The sequence below is a fragment of the Pundamilia nyererei genome, unplaced genomic scaffold (genome assembly GCF_000239375.1).
Source record: "Pundamilia nyererei isolate P.nyererei 1_Seehausen unplaced genomic scaffold, PunNye1.0 scaffold00398, whole genome shotgun sequence".
Taxonomy (NCBI): Eukaryota; Metazoa; Chordata; class Actinopteri; order Cichliformes; family Cichlidae; genus Pundamilia; species Pundamilia nyererei.
In genome coordinates this window covers 2,287-15,654 of record NW_005187799.1, presented here as the reverse complement: position 1 = coordinate 15,654, position 13,368 = coordinate 2,287, and the positions used below count along the sequence as shown (strand labels likewise).

Sequence of the window (13,368 nt, the reverse complement as noted above, 5' to 3'; positions counted from 1 at the left end):
AACTACTTCCAAAAACATTCAGCTTTGATATTAATGAGTTTTTTGGGTTCATTGAGAACATGGTTGTTGTTCAATAATAAAATTATTCCTCAAAATTACAACTTGCCTAATAATTCTGCACTCCCTGTAAGGTTACTTTGTCAATGATAAAGATGAGTTCAGTTGCTTACGGTGATATTGGTAGTCGGACAGTATAAAACCATCTCTATGGGATGTAGTCAGCAAGCTAGGGGAGTTGTGCCTGTGTAAATAGTCAGTACTAAAATACACATGATTTCTTTGAATGTTCATTTTCCAGCGTGGAATGACTGTACAGCATATATCTTTTAATGACGTTCAAGGTAAAATGTATGCATACATACATTCACTTACATCTTTTTAATAATTGGTGTTGAAGGATCTACAATGTCTTTTAACTTGACATGAAAAAGCATATTAACCTATTAACTGGTGAACATAATGTACTACAACTAGTAGTTTCTCTTTTCCTTTTCTCTGAGCATAAAAAAATGTTGTTTCACAGCACCAACTAGACTGGCCAATAATCAGAACAATAGGATGGCATACCTTCCACTGTAGGCGGAGGCTGGGTTGTAAGCAGTGCTGGGACGTCCATACATGACTGGCTGGCCATAACCTTTCGAGACAGGATCTCCATATGACTGCTGACCTATGAACTGGGAGCCCATCCCAGGACCCATACCAGGGCTACCACCGGGCATCATGTGACTGCCAGAGCTATCGCCAGGGCCCATGGGTGCACCAAACACCTACATAGGAATAGGAGGAATAATTTCACCCCAAACAGTCATATAAACCATAAAGTGATGGGAAGATATGAAGGCAGACAAGGTGGTGGGAGACATTCATTAGACCAAAGTGTGGGCTTCCTAGGTTAACTCTTAACACTCAAACTGAAAGTTAAAGAGAGACAGTTTATTTTAAAATAATTAAGTAATTTTTTTACACATGTACTTCTAAGTAGACTCAAACATGTTTTGGTCTTTGGGACGAAACAGTATTTGTGAAAGTTATAGCAGCACTGTAGGTTAGGAATAGGACATTTAACAATGAAATGTGGATGTAACCGTTGAGAGCAGCTCAACTTCAGCCATATCAGTGTCCTGAAAGTAAAAGTCTTTCAGAGAAAAGCAGCTAGCCCATTGATGACTTTATTGTTTTCTAATCTTTACTTTTCTAATAGTAGATTACGGGACATTTATGAAAAAACAAAACAAAACAAAAAAACAATCATGATGAAAAATACCGAGCAACACACTGAAACACTGGTGCTCGAGCAGCTCTCATATCGTGCAAGGCAAAATTACTGTTTTCGTCAAGTGATTCTGGTGGCTTTAAGGAGAGTAATACAATTATTTTAGTGCCCTGTTGAACAGGGCTGAAAATCTCATACACAGTGTGCACTTACACCAGATTTTTCCTCTTTTTGGAGGGGCCGACATCTGTTTCGCTGCTGACCCCATCCACTACAATAAGCTTCCAAACAGGGGATTGCCTGACTACCATCTATTTTAGTTAACAAACTGAATATGCACAAGTACCTCTTACAAAATCTAGCCCTTTTAGTAAAGGGAAATATTTCACTTCTAGATTCTCAGTCAGAATAGCAGCCCTTGATTTTATACTCTGAATTAAACCCAGGCTTTGTATATACTTCTGAAATTAGTCTTTTGTATAGTTACAGCCAACAGGAGGAGAACAATGTCCCAGGATACCCAGGATACCAAGTCATGTGTTACCTGATTGTGTGTGTGATTGGTCACACCCCACACAGTGGTTACTACAGAGAGAGATCCTGCGTGCTGATTGGTGCCTGGTTGCCAGGAGACTGGCTCATTTATGAAGGAGCCGCCAATGCTGCAGGAGGATATGAATACGAGTCACTGGGATAGTTGTGGAGGTTCAGCAGAGGCAGAGAGAGCTTTCATCTAGATATCAATAACATTAAATGTCAGAATATCAGACATAACTTTATTATTTGCTAACGAAAATAGATGATGAAAACAGACCTTATTACAGCTCATTTTACTGCTGTAGCACAAGGACCTGAGTAAAAGGTAATCATTGCACCTTTTACTTTGGCGAGCTAATGATGAACCATAACATGGTTTATTTATCTCACAGTTAAGGTTTCTGCTTCCTCCTTGAAAACCATTTACTGGAAAGGACAGCACCGGTCTCAGAGCACAATATTTGAAGGCTTACTGACACTGAAACCTTCAACACCATTATGGATGTTTTAGTTTTAATATTTTTAAATTACTCTTCCATATTTTGGTAAAGACATAGAAGTTTAATCTGGCATTTGTTCACTTAATAATCAGATTCAATATGTTTCTGTAACTTTTTTCCCCATTTTCCCCCTTTTTAACCATTACTGCTTGTTGTTGAGCTGCCTACACATTTCTTCCACTTCTTTCTGTAGTGAAACAGCAGTCATCAGGCTGTATGGCTGCACTCAATTAAGACTGTTTCGGCTTAAGCGAATCCAGATGCATCCAAAAAGACTTAACAGAAAACACTCTGGATTCCCTTTAATAGTTCAAACTGGAGGGAATTCAGTTATCTGCTTCTTTTTTTTCCTTTATTATTTACAGATCCATGCATCCAAGTTTTCTTCCTGGTCGGAGGTGCAGCACATACACTTACTGAGCATGTCTATAGTCAAAAGATTCTCCATCCATTCTCTATCCATCTGCATTGATTTATATTTGCCAGCATGGTTCTGCAATTGGACTTCTCTTCCTTTGATTTTCCATGACTGCATGAGGAAAGGCCTGCAGGGGAACATCAGCTATAGCCAGCACAAAACAGACTCTGCTTACGAATGACTGCTTAACATGTAATGTTTAGGAACTTTGTTAAATTAATAGTTCATAATAAAAATTATCATAATTTCATATGTGTTATGAATTTGTCTGCATAAAAACAGCAAAATGTGACCATGGAGTGCAGGAGGAGACAGAATGAAGAAGGGTTGATACTGGTCAGAATAGCTAACACACGCAGTGCACACTCCTATCGCTTGACACTACAAGTCGTGCAGCGCTGACTTCACTCTCCCTCTGAACCTGTGTCTCAAAAAAAACATCTTCCCCATCAAGTGAGACGGCACTGATGAAACTGGAGATGACAATGTCCCTTTGAGGCATAAAGCCATACAAGAAAGATTTTATATTGGGAATTTCACAATAAACCATACTTTCAAAATTCTGAAAAACATAACTATTTCTTTAATTGTACCAGGCGTAGTGTAGGTATCACAGACAACCAATCAGTTATAGACAAATCTGGTGTAAGACCTTTAAAAAGCTTACTGCAGGATTGCTCTCCAAAATCCAAAGAAAACTGATTTAGTCTATTTGAGCCTTGAAATGCTTGGGACGTTTGCTTGAAAATGAAAGTTATTTAAGTTATTCATATTTTAATTTTAGAAGATATGATGTGGAAAGAGTAGTTTTAAGAACACTTCAAACATACATAAAAATAATTTGAAATTTTTAATGAAATAACCAATTTGTATATTTAAATCATATTAAATAAGTGAACAACTAATGGGAAAAATTTCATTCCATTATAACTTGTAGTGGCTTGCCTAGTAATGCAAGACTCATTCTTGCTTGGCTTAGCAGGTGAAGGGTCACATGATTCACCTGAGGACACTGAGCTTATGGTCACACTTGTGTGAGTGTGTGGATACCTTTGTGGAGGCAAGGAGGGTTTCATGCACTTGAGGAGGTTCATCGGAGTACCCCCACCATCCTCCAGTGGCAGCCCTGAGACGCACAGAAAAAGACGAATACTCAAATCTCATTTGGTGCCGCAAACAGCAGCAATTTATCATCACTGTAGCCCGTACTCTGTGCACAAAGACAGTGCCGTCCCACTCTGAGCAACTCACTTTAATCTGTGTGTGTGTGTGTCACTGTGCACATCAAAATGTTAGCCTATCACTGACTGCTCTCTTGGCTCTGATACCTCGTCAAGGAGGGGGAGGGGTGCTGCGAGCTATATTTAGCCTGCTGATATCAAAAGAAATTTAAGAGAACAGAGAGGCACCGTCTTCTCTCAGAACACCAATGTACAATAGTCACTTACCGACACAAACGTTTAAAGCTTAAGCAGAATTTTTTCCTGTTTTATTTTTATTTGAAGACAGAGATCACTATCAATTTGATTATTTCTGAATCCAAAACACAAGTGAAGCTAGTTGATCATTTAGAAAAAATCATAAGGATGAAAAGATGAAATATTTGCCGTTTAAAATATTTCAATTAGACAATTTGATGCTTTTCATTATTAAAAAATGAAAAGCATTATTCAAAACAAAACAAAACATCAAATTTATTATCGCCTGGGTAAATAATTTGCTGTCACCCAAACATCTGAGTATGGTAACACATCTGAACACACCTTATGTGTGAACATAATTTTACAAATAATAAATACATAAATAAATTTACAGTCATTTTAAAGATTAATCTAAAAAAAAATTTAATGAAAAAAAAACACGAGTTAACCATTAACTCCATCAGCCAATAGGGCCCATAGTTATAAAAGGGCACCAATACAAAAGGTACTTCTTTTGCTTCCTGTGTTCAAAGGAGTCCAAACCCTTACAAAATGAACTCAAGCCAGTAAAAGAATGTGAAGAAACAACCACTTTAACTTTATGTCCAGAACATCTCTGTGTTGTGTTTAAGTGACATCAATTTAAGCCAACCGGACTCTAAGCTCATGTAACTGGGGGACAATACGGAACAATGTATATTACTCTCCCAGTTGGTTGCTGGAGGTTTATGGTAGTGTGAAGTTGATTAAAAAGGCATATATAGCGCTGTTCTGAGTTCTGATTTCTTTGATCACTAGCAGGTTGCCGTGTCCTTCCTACTATTCGGTGCCATTTCAAAGTTGTAATATTGTAGAAAAATGCTAGTGTTTTGAATATACAGTCAATTGATATTTCAGTTCTCTAAAATATTTTGTCACTGTCTTTACTTGTGCAAATTTATTTTAAGAGGGCCTTAATAAACAAGTATTATATATATATAAAAAAAAAAAACCACGATCCATTTTGAAGCATAGTGTATTTTCAATCCATGTCTTTTAGATTTAAAAGGAGCAGTTCACAGCTGAGTGTGAAGCAATGGGTATAACAATTAGCCCTTCCAAGTCTGAAGCCATGGTCTACTGGTTCAAGGACGAGGTGGTGCCCCAAGTGAAGGAGTTTAAGCATCTCATGGTCTTGCTGACAGACAGGTTGGGACTGTGGCTATAGTGATGCAGTACTGGTCTGCTATGGTAGAAAGAGAGTTCAGCGTAAAAGCAAAGCTACTGATTTACCGGTCAAACTATGGCCCAACCCTCACCTCTTGTCATGAGCTATGAGTAGTGACCCAAAGAGCAAGACAGTGACAGAAATTAGGTTTTTATCAAGGGTGGCTTTCCTCTCCCTTAGCAAGAGAGTGAAGAATGTATGACTTTCATCTCCTATAGACATGTCTGTCTGTAAAAGTAAAACTTTGAACTACCGTCTCAAGACCGCTTCAGAAAAACTGCAAGAAAGTGTGGCTCCTTAGAAGAACAATACAAAGAAATAAGACTTCGTGTGATGAAAAGCTAAAAGCCTAAAACAACTCAATTACTTTTATTATGTAGCTAAAGCAAAATTGACATAACAGCTAATTATCATCCATGCAAATATAAATGCAATTTATATTTGCCAATATATTATTATACAAGAAAAAGGTTAAAATTACCTGATATTGGTACATCTGTAAAAGACACCCTGTCATATGTGACAAAAAAAAGCATCAAACCTCCATAAATTGAAATGTCACATTTCTGCAGCTCTACTGTGCAGACAAATGTGACGCTTGGACCATTTTAATCTACACACACAGCATGTCTTAATTACAGTGTTCAAAAAAGGTTACACCACATGAGAACATGCAAGAACAGATTAAACTTGTTCTTTGACTTGGTCAATATATTAACACCGCTGCTTTTTTATTTGTGCCTTTTCCTCCTTTAATGACAGATGCTTTTTTCCCAGCACATTCTTCCTCACTGCTCTGCCACTGCTCTCCTCCTGGGTTCTCCCACTCAAGATTTTCTTTATCTGACAGTTACCAACTGACATGCTAATTTTCCAACATCAGAGCCTTGAACATCCCCTCCCACTGTATCTTTTCTCTGGCTTTCTATTTGCACTTTGTAGATTTAGGTCAGACACTTCATATTTTGTATAAAAAGAAAGAAAGAGAGAGTTGAATCTTGGATCATGTAACCACCATACTTGAATTCTCATTCATCAAAAAGCACTTCCAGCACTTTACAACTTATTGTTGTCTCATTACAGCTGGATGGCAAAAACCACACAAAAATAAATATGAAACATCTATGATGTCTAACTTTATCACAGGTTTAATGTGAACACAACCAGCACAGACTACCTGTACAGAAATGACAAAATGATGTCTAGCAGCATTTCATTTCTCACCATATGTTCTTTGCTTCTCTGTTACTGTCAACACACTGCCAGCCAAAACACCAAAGCCACTCAATCAACTCACAACTGACCCTCTGCTCCTATACCTGCATTCCTGCTTTCCAGCTCCTGCTTTTAAGAACGTTTTAAGAAAATTTCAGATAGTTTTTTTTTTTAATTTTTAAGCATAAATGCCTAAAATTAATAAATTTAAGCTTGTCAAATGCAAATAATTGCTGCTTTTCTGAAAATGTGCAAGTTGGACTATTCAACAAAACACTATTAATCCATCACAAAAAATTAGAAACTGCAGCCCTATTTAACACTTCACTTCTCTCTCTCCCACACACACAACTGAAAAGAAAGTAAACCTCTGATGCAAATTCCAAAAAAAGCCACTTAACAATTTGACACACATTTGACTCCTAATTCACAGTATCTGAAAATCCAACTGTCTAGATCTTTTAGACAACTTGACCTCTGATCTTAACTTTGAGGTCAAGGTCTCTGGGACTTTGACCTTCAGATCAAGAACTGGAGACTTATGATACCTTTCAAAGCCAAAATTTTAAAAATGCAAAAAGCGCCACCCCTATACACTGATAAGAAAAAGATATATGTTCTGTTTTTGTTTTTTAAATCTCAGTGAGCGGTATCATAAAGCTTCTTGTCTGTCAATTAGTATGTGCAGCCATCCTTTACATTACAGCCATTCTGTGGCCGCAGTCCAATATTGTCAATGAAAACTGTGCTTATTTCAGTTTCGCTAGAAAACTTATGCTCTCCGTGTTTGGTGGACATAGCTTCAGTGATTTAGCATTGTCACAGATAAGTTTCCTCTACCTTGGATAACATGTGTGATTCAAAGATGGAAAATGAAAAAGTTGTTCTTTAGCACATCAGCAAGAAAGGTTCTGACAAGAGGGAGATGGGATGGAAGCTCTGACTGTGTCTTGTTCTAACAAAACAGGTAAGTTGAGCAAGTGCAGACTCAGCCAGCACTTTTAGATTACCATCCATCCACTTTCGCTTATCCGTTTCAGGGTCGCGGGGGGCATTGGAGCCTACCCCAGCTGTCATAAGGCGAGAAGCGGGCTAGACCCTGGACAGGTCGCCAGTCTGTCGCAGGGCTAACACAGAGACAGGCAACCATTCGCACTCACATTCACTGCTCACAGTATCTGCCAATACAGAGCAGCAACCAAATACCAATGTTAAACTAATAAGCTGCAATCCTCACTGTGGTGAAGAGTAGGAATGGGAATCGAGAACCGGTGGTTGTGGAAAACCAGTTTACAGTTCCTTGCCTATTGACCCCACTTATCAGTTCTTGCACTCTCACTACAATCAGCTGATTTTACTTTGTGTGTCAGTGGAGGAAAATAAAGAGACATATGGATATTTATTTTTATTGCACAAAAGGACGAGATAAATGGTAAAGTGGAAAACGGCATCCAGGACAAAAACAACCGCATTATGCTGCTAACACAACTTTGGTTCTTTGCAAGCATCTGTGAAGACAGCATGCTAACGCTAACAAAAAATAAAAGTGATTATATTTAGACTGTATGAGGTAAGCGCGCTTCTAGTAACTTCAGCTTCACATTTTCATTGCTGATCAAATAAAGCTGGTAAGATAAGATACCAGTTTTCGCTCTAGTTGCTAAGCTTTCCTCTTGAAATAACAACTTTCAGACACAAATAGTTGTGTTATCCTGTCAAATTAACACCATAAATTATAATGTTACAGACGGACACGACTGATGTTTGCTGGGTAGCTCCAAAATTAAAATTAGCTTTTTATTATTAGCCATAGCCACTACTCACTAGCTTAAGTTAACCTTCAGCTGCAACCCTCAGAATTATCAGAGTGTAGGCCCAGAACTTGGAGTACACTAGCTTTTGAGCCCCTGAAACTACGCTTGTGGCGATCTAGTAACTACTAATAGTTAAGCAGCTAACATCAGTGTGTACACTGGCCAGGTTAACCTTTATGAAAATGTTTAATGTGACAATATTGTTTAGAAGGAAACTTTACTGACCTTTCCAAATTCCTCCTACTGTTGTTTATTGTTAACTACTTTAACTGCTAGTAAAGCGGGGTGTGTGTGTGTGTCTGCCTGTCTGCAGCAATCCTAGATGAAGTTGTGGGCCAACTTTAACAAGAAATAATGCCTCTTGTCTGTTTGTGTCTTTAGTATTAAAACAAATGCAGTTCCAAAACAAGCTAAAAGCTCATTATTCCCCTCATATATACCAACTGATGAAACAATTGATAAATTTAACTAACAAGCAACTTTGAAAACAAACAGTTGTCACTTCCAAGGGGAAAAAAAGGTCGAATCTTTGGTGTCAGCTTCCCAAATATCACCTACATCACATGTGACAACAACCTGAAAACATTTTGGACAGAAGTGTAGAGAAAAGCTCAAAGCTTTTTTTTCTTAAACGTTAAGCCTGTTGACTGGTATCAGAATAACAGAAAATAATATGGCATTTACCAGTGTGAGTGGTCTATAGTAATTTGAAAAAAAAATCTAAAAGAAAAAAATTTATTTCCACTGAACAATAAGGAAAACAAAAGCTGTTTTTAAACATTAATACTAGAGAAAATTTTCACAATCAGTGCACCCCTAATGAAAACAATAAGTTGCAGTCATAGTCCAGAGTACAAAGTGCAACTCAATCCTAAACAAACTTCACTCATGTTTTCTGTTTGTTTGGTTTTTTCTATCCTATATTATACTGTACTAGACTAGTTATTCCACTAGCCCCTTTTCCGTTAGCACACATACCTTAGGCATAAATACAATCCTAGACACAAGTTTAAAAAAAAGTGTTGAATTACATTCACTAAGTCACCAACTAGAATGTATGCCCAACTTCATCTTAAAAACGAAATAAATCAGGAAAAAGCAGCTAAAAGTCTTCACCATAAATATTCATTTGAGCCTTTTCTGAACGTATAACGAGGTTAACAAAGGTAAGAATCTGTCTTTTCATGTCAACGCTGACCCAAAATAACAGTCTGTCTTCATGCCAGAACAACATGTTATTGTACCCCTCACACAATCCAGGAAGTCATGGCCAAGGAAAAACAAAACAAAAAACAGGGCACTGGCTACCTCAGCTCAGAAATATATATCGCAACGCAACAACAACGACCACCTATGCCTATAAATGTCCCGAAACACCCAGTTAACGAAATGGACTGCAAATTAATGGTGACATACATTTAGACATGATAAGGTGAATAAAAGGTGATAATCAGAGCCGTGTACAACATGCAAATCAACACTAGCACTCAACTCAAAGAGTATCGCAGTACAAACAAAACATGCGGCTGTAATGTACGTGCAGCAGAACGGGAGGAAAAATCAGCAGCATAGATTGTGTGGAGGAGTTCAACCTCTGCGCGAGTGTGTAAGCGTCACTTTTAAAAAAAACAAGATGAGAATAGCAGATGTTTTGTTTCACCGACCTGCCTGGACTGATGATCAAACTCGGGTTGTTTTGATTCCGAATGGCGATTTAAAAGCAAGGAAACGGTGGGGGGAAACAATGCAATAGTCCCGTATTGGTTAGCTGCAACGTGCTGTTGTGACCCTAGCAGCAAGTCCGTGTATCGCTGTCTTGTGAATGCCAGCAGAGAAGTGGAAACAGAGCTGTGGAGGGATGTGAACACGCCGCCGGTTGGCACCGTTAGCTAAATGGAGGATGCTTAGCTCGCGTTGATAAGTTTGTGTAACACTCTATTTTCCTACCCTAAACTAATTAAGTAATTAGTTTAACTAACTAAGTAATTATTCACGCGATAATAAAAGCGCCTTACTAATTTCCTGGAACCGGTATTCCTGATAATAAGTGCCCGCAGAACTCACCCCGTATCTGCTCCAGCTGCCAGACAACGAAGCCGCTTGATTGTAGGTAGTTACGTTAGCTAAACAACGTTAGCTTAGCTACTAGTGTCGCAGTTGTGTCATTAAGACAAAGCTGCTTGATGGCCGTATTATCGAGCAGAGGCTAGTTGGGCGATTTATAATGCATTTTTGCAATTATCATTGCACACACACACACAAAGGTAAACTAATGTTTTTATATATTAACACAGCTATTCTCGTGTGTGTCAATACACACGATGACTCCAGCTGAGTCAATTACAATAGGTTTTTGCAGTGTGCTTTTGCAGGCAGAGAATGGCTGCTCTGTATACCTTGCTCATTGCTCAGTGACCCTCTAATATATTCATGAGATCACAGAGTCATTGTCTCCCACAGAGAAAGGCATTTTCACGTCCCTCCTCCTACAAGTCTGGCGGCTGAGTGACTGCAGACCAGAGCAGCAGGTCATTACACAAGAAAAGGAGCGATGTTGCCTGTGTGTGTTGTGGCGAGAGGGAGGGAGGGAGTTGGGAGTTGGGGGGGGGGCATCATCGACCATGACGTCACCTGCTAATGATCATTTATGTTTGATTCATGCACCATGCAACATGTGCGCTTTTCACTCATTCCCATCATACATGCACCTGCAATGCACATGTTTGACAGTATTGGCTCCTAGGCAGCATGCACACACACACACACACACACACACTAAGAAAAGGTGCGTATATCACTTGATGCCTGGCAGTATTTTAGCAGCAGGGCCAGTGAGTGTTTTGGAGTCATTAGAGGTGTCTGCAGTGTCTTGCCAGAGGGCTAGTGCAGTGTGGAGAATAAAAAGTCCAGCTTGCCTGTATTTTTCCAGACCTCTGTTGCCCTGGAAACAGGTTCCCCGGATTTCCCATTTCTTCATTTTTCTCTACACTATCCATATTACCCCCCACCACCACCTCCACCTTTCATGCTGCAGCTGCCTTGCTGCTTCCTCCCCCCACAACCTGCCGCATAGTACAATCACATACAATTCCAGTGTACTGCAGTCACTTCACAATGTCAAAGAACACCTCCTTTTCCTACACACATTCCTTTGCCTACACAAACAAATCTGACAATGTATACGGCTGAAGGATTAAGCCCATTTTGAATGTGAGGCAGAAGAGCCATCCTTGCTGCAACAATCTGTGCTCGGGGAGGAATGAAAAAAGCTTGTTGATGGGGAGGATGAGGAGACAGAGGGTAAAGCAGTGCTAGCTACATACTCTGCCTTTGGTAAAAACACCTTCTCTAAAACCATTCCTCTTATCAAATTAATTATCCTCATGGGAGCATTCTGTAGCGTTAACACAAATGGTTATCCATACTGTATACACCTATTTCATAACTGTAGGTATCATTTGGAACATTTATGCCTCTAAGTGCCAAATAGAGGAAGCATTCTGGATGTGTTGCCAGTGGTTGCAGTCACAGGAGAAATGCTCTATGTCCTCATATTCAGGCCTTTTTAAGTCATCCTTGTGTTTCTGTGCTGTTGTGTGTGCATTCCTTTGTAGTGACTTGTCTTTGGCAGCAGGCAGAACATTCCAGGGAAATGGTTGACCCAGAATAACACACAGGCGCAGAATGGCTGAAGCAGCGAGGTCCTCCTCCCCTTTACTGGCCGAGCTTGCAGAAACTCCTATTTCCTAACAGACACATGATTTTTCTCACGTGGGCAAAACATATCCATGCATACTGTGTAGATACAGCTGGCAACAAAACACACATGATTGCTACAAGAACAAAAAAGTTACTACACAAAATTTAAATTTTTGCTATACATACAAGAGATTAAGTTCCACCCAGTGTCATCAAGATGATCCGTTCTGCCTCTAAATCAACAAAATGGATAAAGGTGGACCCAAAAAGTTTACTATACATTAGACTTCGCCGTCACTATCTGATTAATTATAGATACAAGTGAAGTTTGCAACACTTTGCAACATTGTCTACAGCATGGACCTTAAAAGGAACCAATTATGTCTTTACTTATTCTCTATCATATAAAAATTATACAATATGATAATCAAATAATGAGTTCATTATATGAACATGTAATATCTGTGAGCCAAAGCTTGGGCTCAGACTGTTCTTAATGTTCAGTTTCAAGCAGTGAGATCTGTGTGACATCACGGAGAGAAGATATCGCCAATATGGTCATCTCAAGCACCCAGCTCTTGCAGTTAGCACAGAAGCCCCGCCCACCCAGCCTACCTGGTGTTCAAGAGGCTCACGCTGTTTATGAGGGCCAGCCAGTCAGAAGAAAGTTGCCTTAAAAAGGAAAAGAAGGGAGATAAAATGTCTTGCTTTAGACAGCAGAAGATGTATGAGGATTATTTTAACTGAATAAAAGTGTCCAAGAATAAAAATGTGGTACTCATGATTAGCATAATCTTTATAGGTCTCCATTTACCGTTAATTTTGTACTTACTATGGAAGGGCGAGTGAGTAGACAGGCATTTATATAACGTTTTCTAGTCTTATGGACAACTCAAAGCGCATTAAAATACTACAGTCACATTTACCCATAAAATAATATTCTATTCTGTATATTCTACACAATTTAAACGCTTAATGTTTCCATTTAACATAACATACATGAATTTGGACTACAGGTGAAAGATTACCTCAAGGGAACCTACATACTTGTTGTAACCAAGAACTTTCCTGCTGTGAAGCGTCAGCACTAATCACCACCCTAAACTGGTACCCTAGACTGGTACACTTGCTGTTCCAACCGAGCATTCAAAATGCTTTTACTAAAAGCCACATTCTCTACGCATTTACACACACAAAGCATGCAGAGCTATTTTCCAACAATCACACACTTACTCACTCTCCAACTAATAGGCAACCAACTTTACTTTCAGAGCCACAGTCAATTAAACTATGGAAAACTACGGTTTTTGGCATTCATAAGCTGGAAGGAAATCTTTGGGA

At 39.0% G+C, this 13,368-nt stretch overlaps 1 protein-coding gene across 1 annotated transcript in view; it reads right to left on the bottom strand.

The window, feature by feature from the left end:
* zmiz2 (zinc finger, MIZ-type containing 2) overlaps nucleotides 1-10,203 on the bottom strand; it is a 31,032-nt gene extending 20,829 nt beyond the window's left edge. The window contains exons 1-4 of the mRNA XM_013915923.1: nucleotides 9,993-10,203; nucleotides 3,722-3,797; nucleotides 1,761-1,878; nucleotides 568-770 (exon numbers count right to left, since the gene is read on the bottom strand). Coding sequence (XP_013771377.1) covers nucleotides 568-770; nucleotides 1,761-1,878; nucleotides 3,722-3,765 — 365 coding nt within the window. The 5' untranslated portion in view covers nucleotides 3,766-3,797; nucleotides 9,993-10,203. The remainder of the gene's footprint in view (nucleotides 1-567; nucleotides 771-1,760; nucleotides 1,879-3,721; nucleotides 3,798-9,992) is intronic.
* Nucleotides 10,204-13,368: the final 3,165 nt, after the last annotated feature.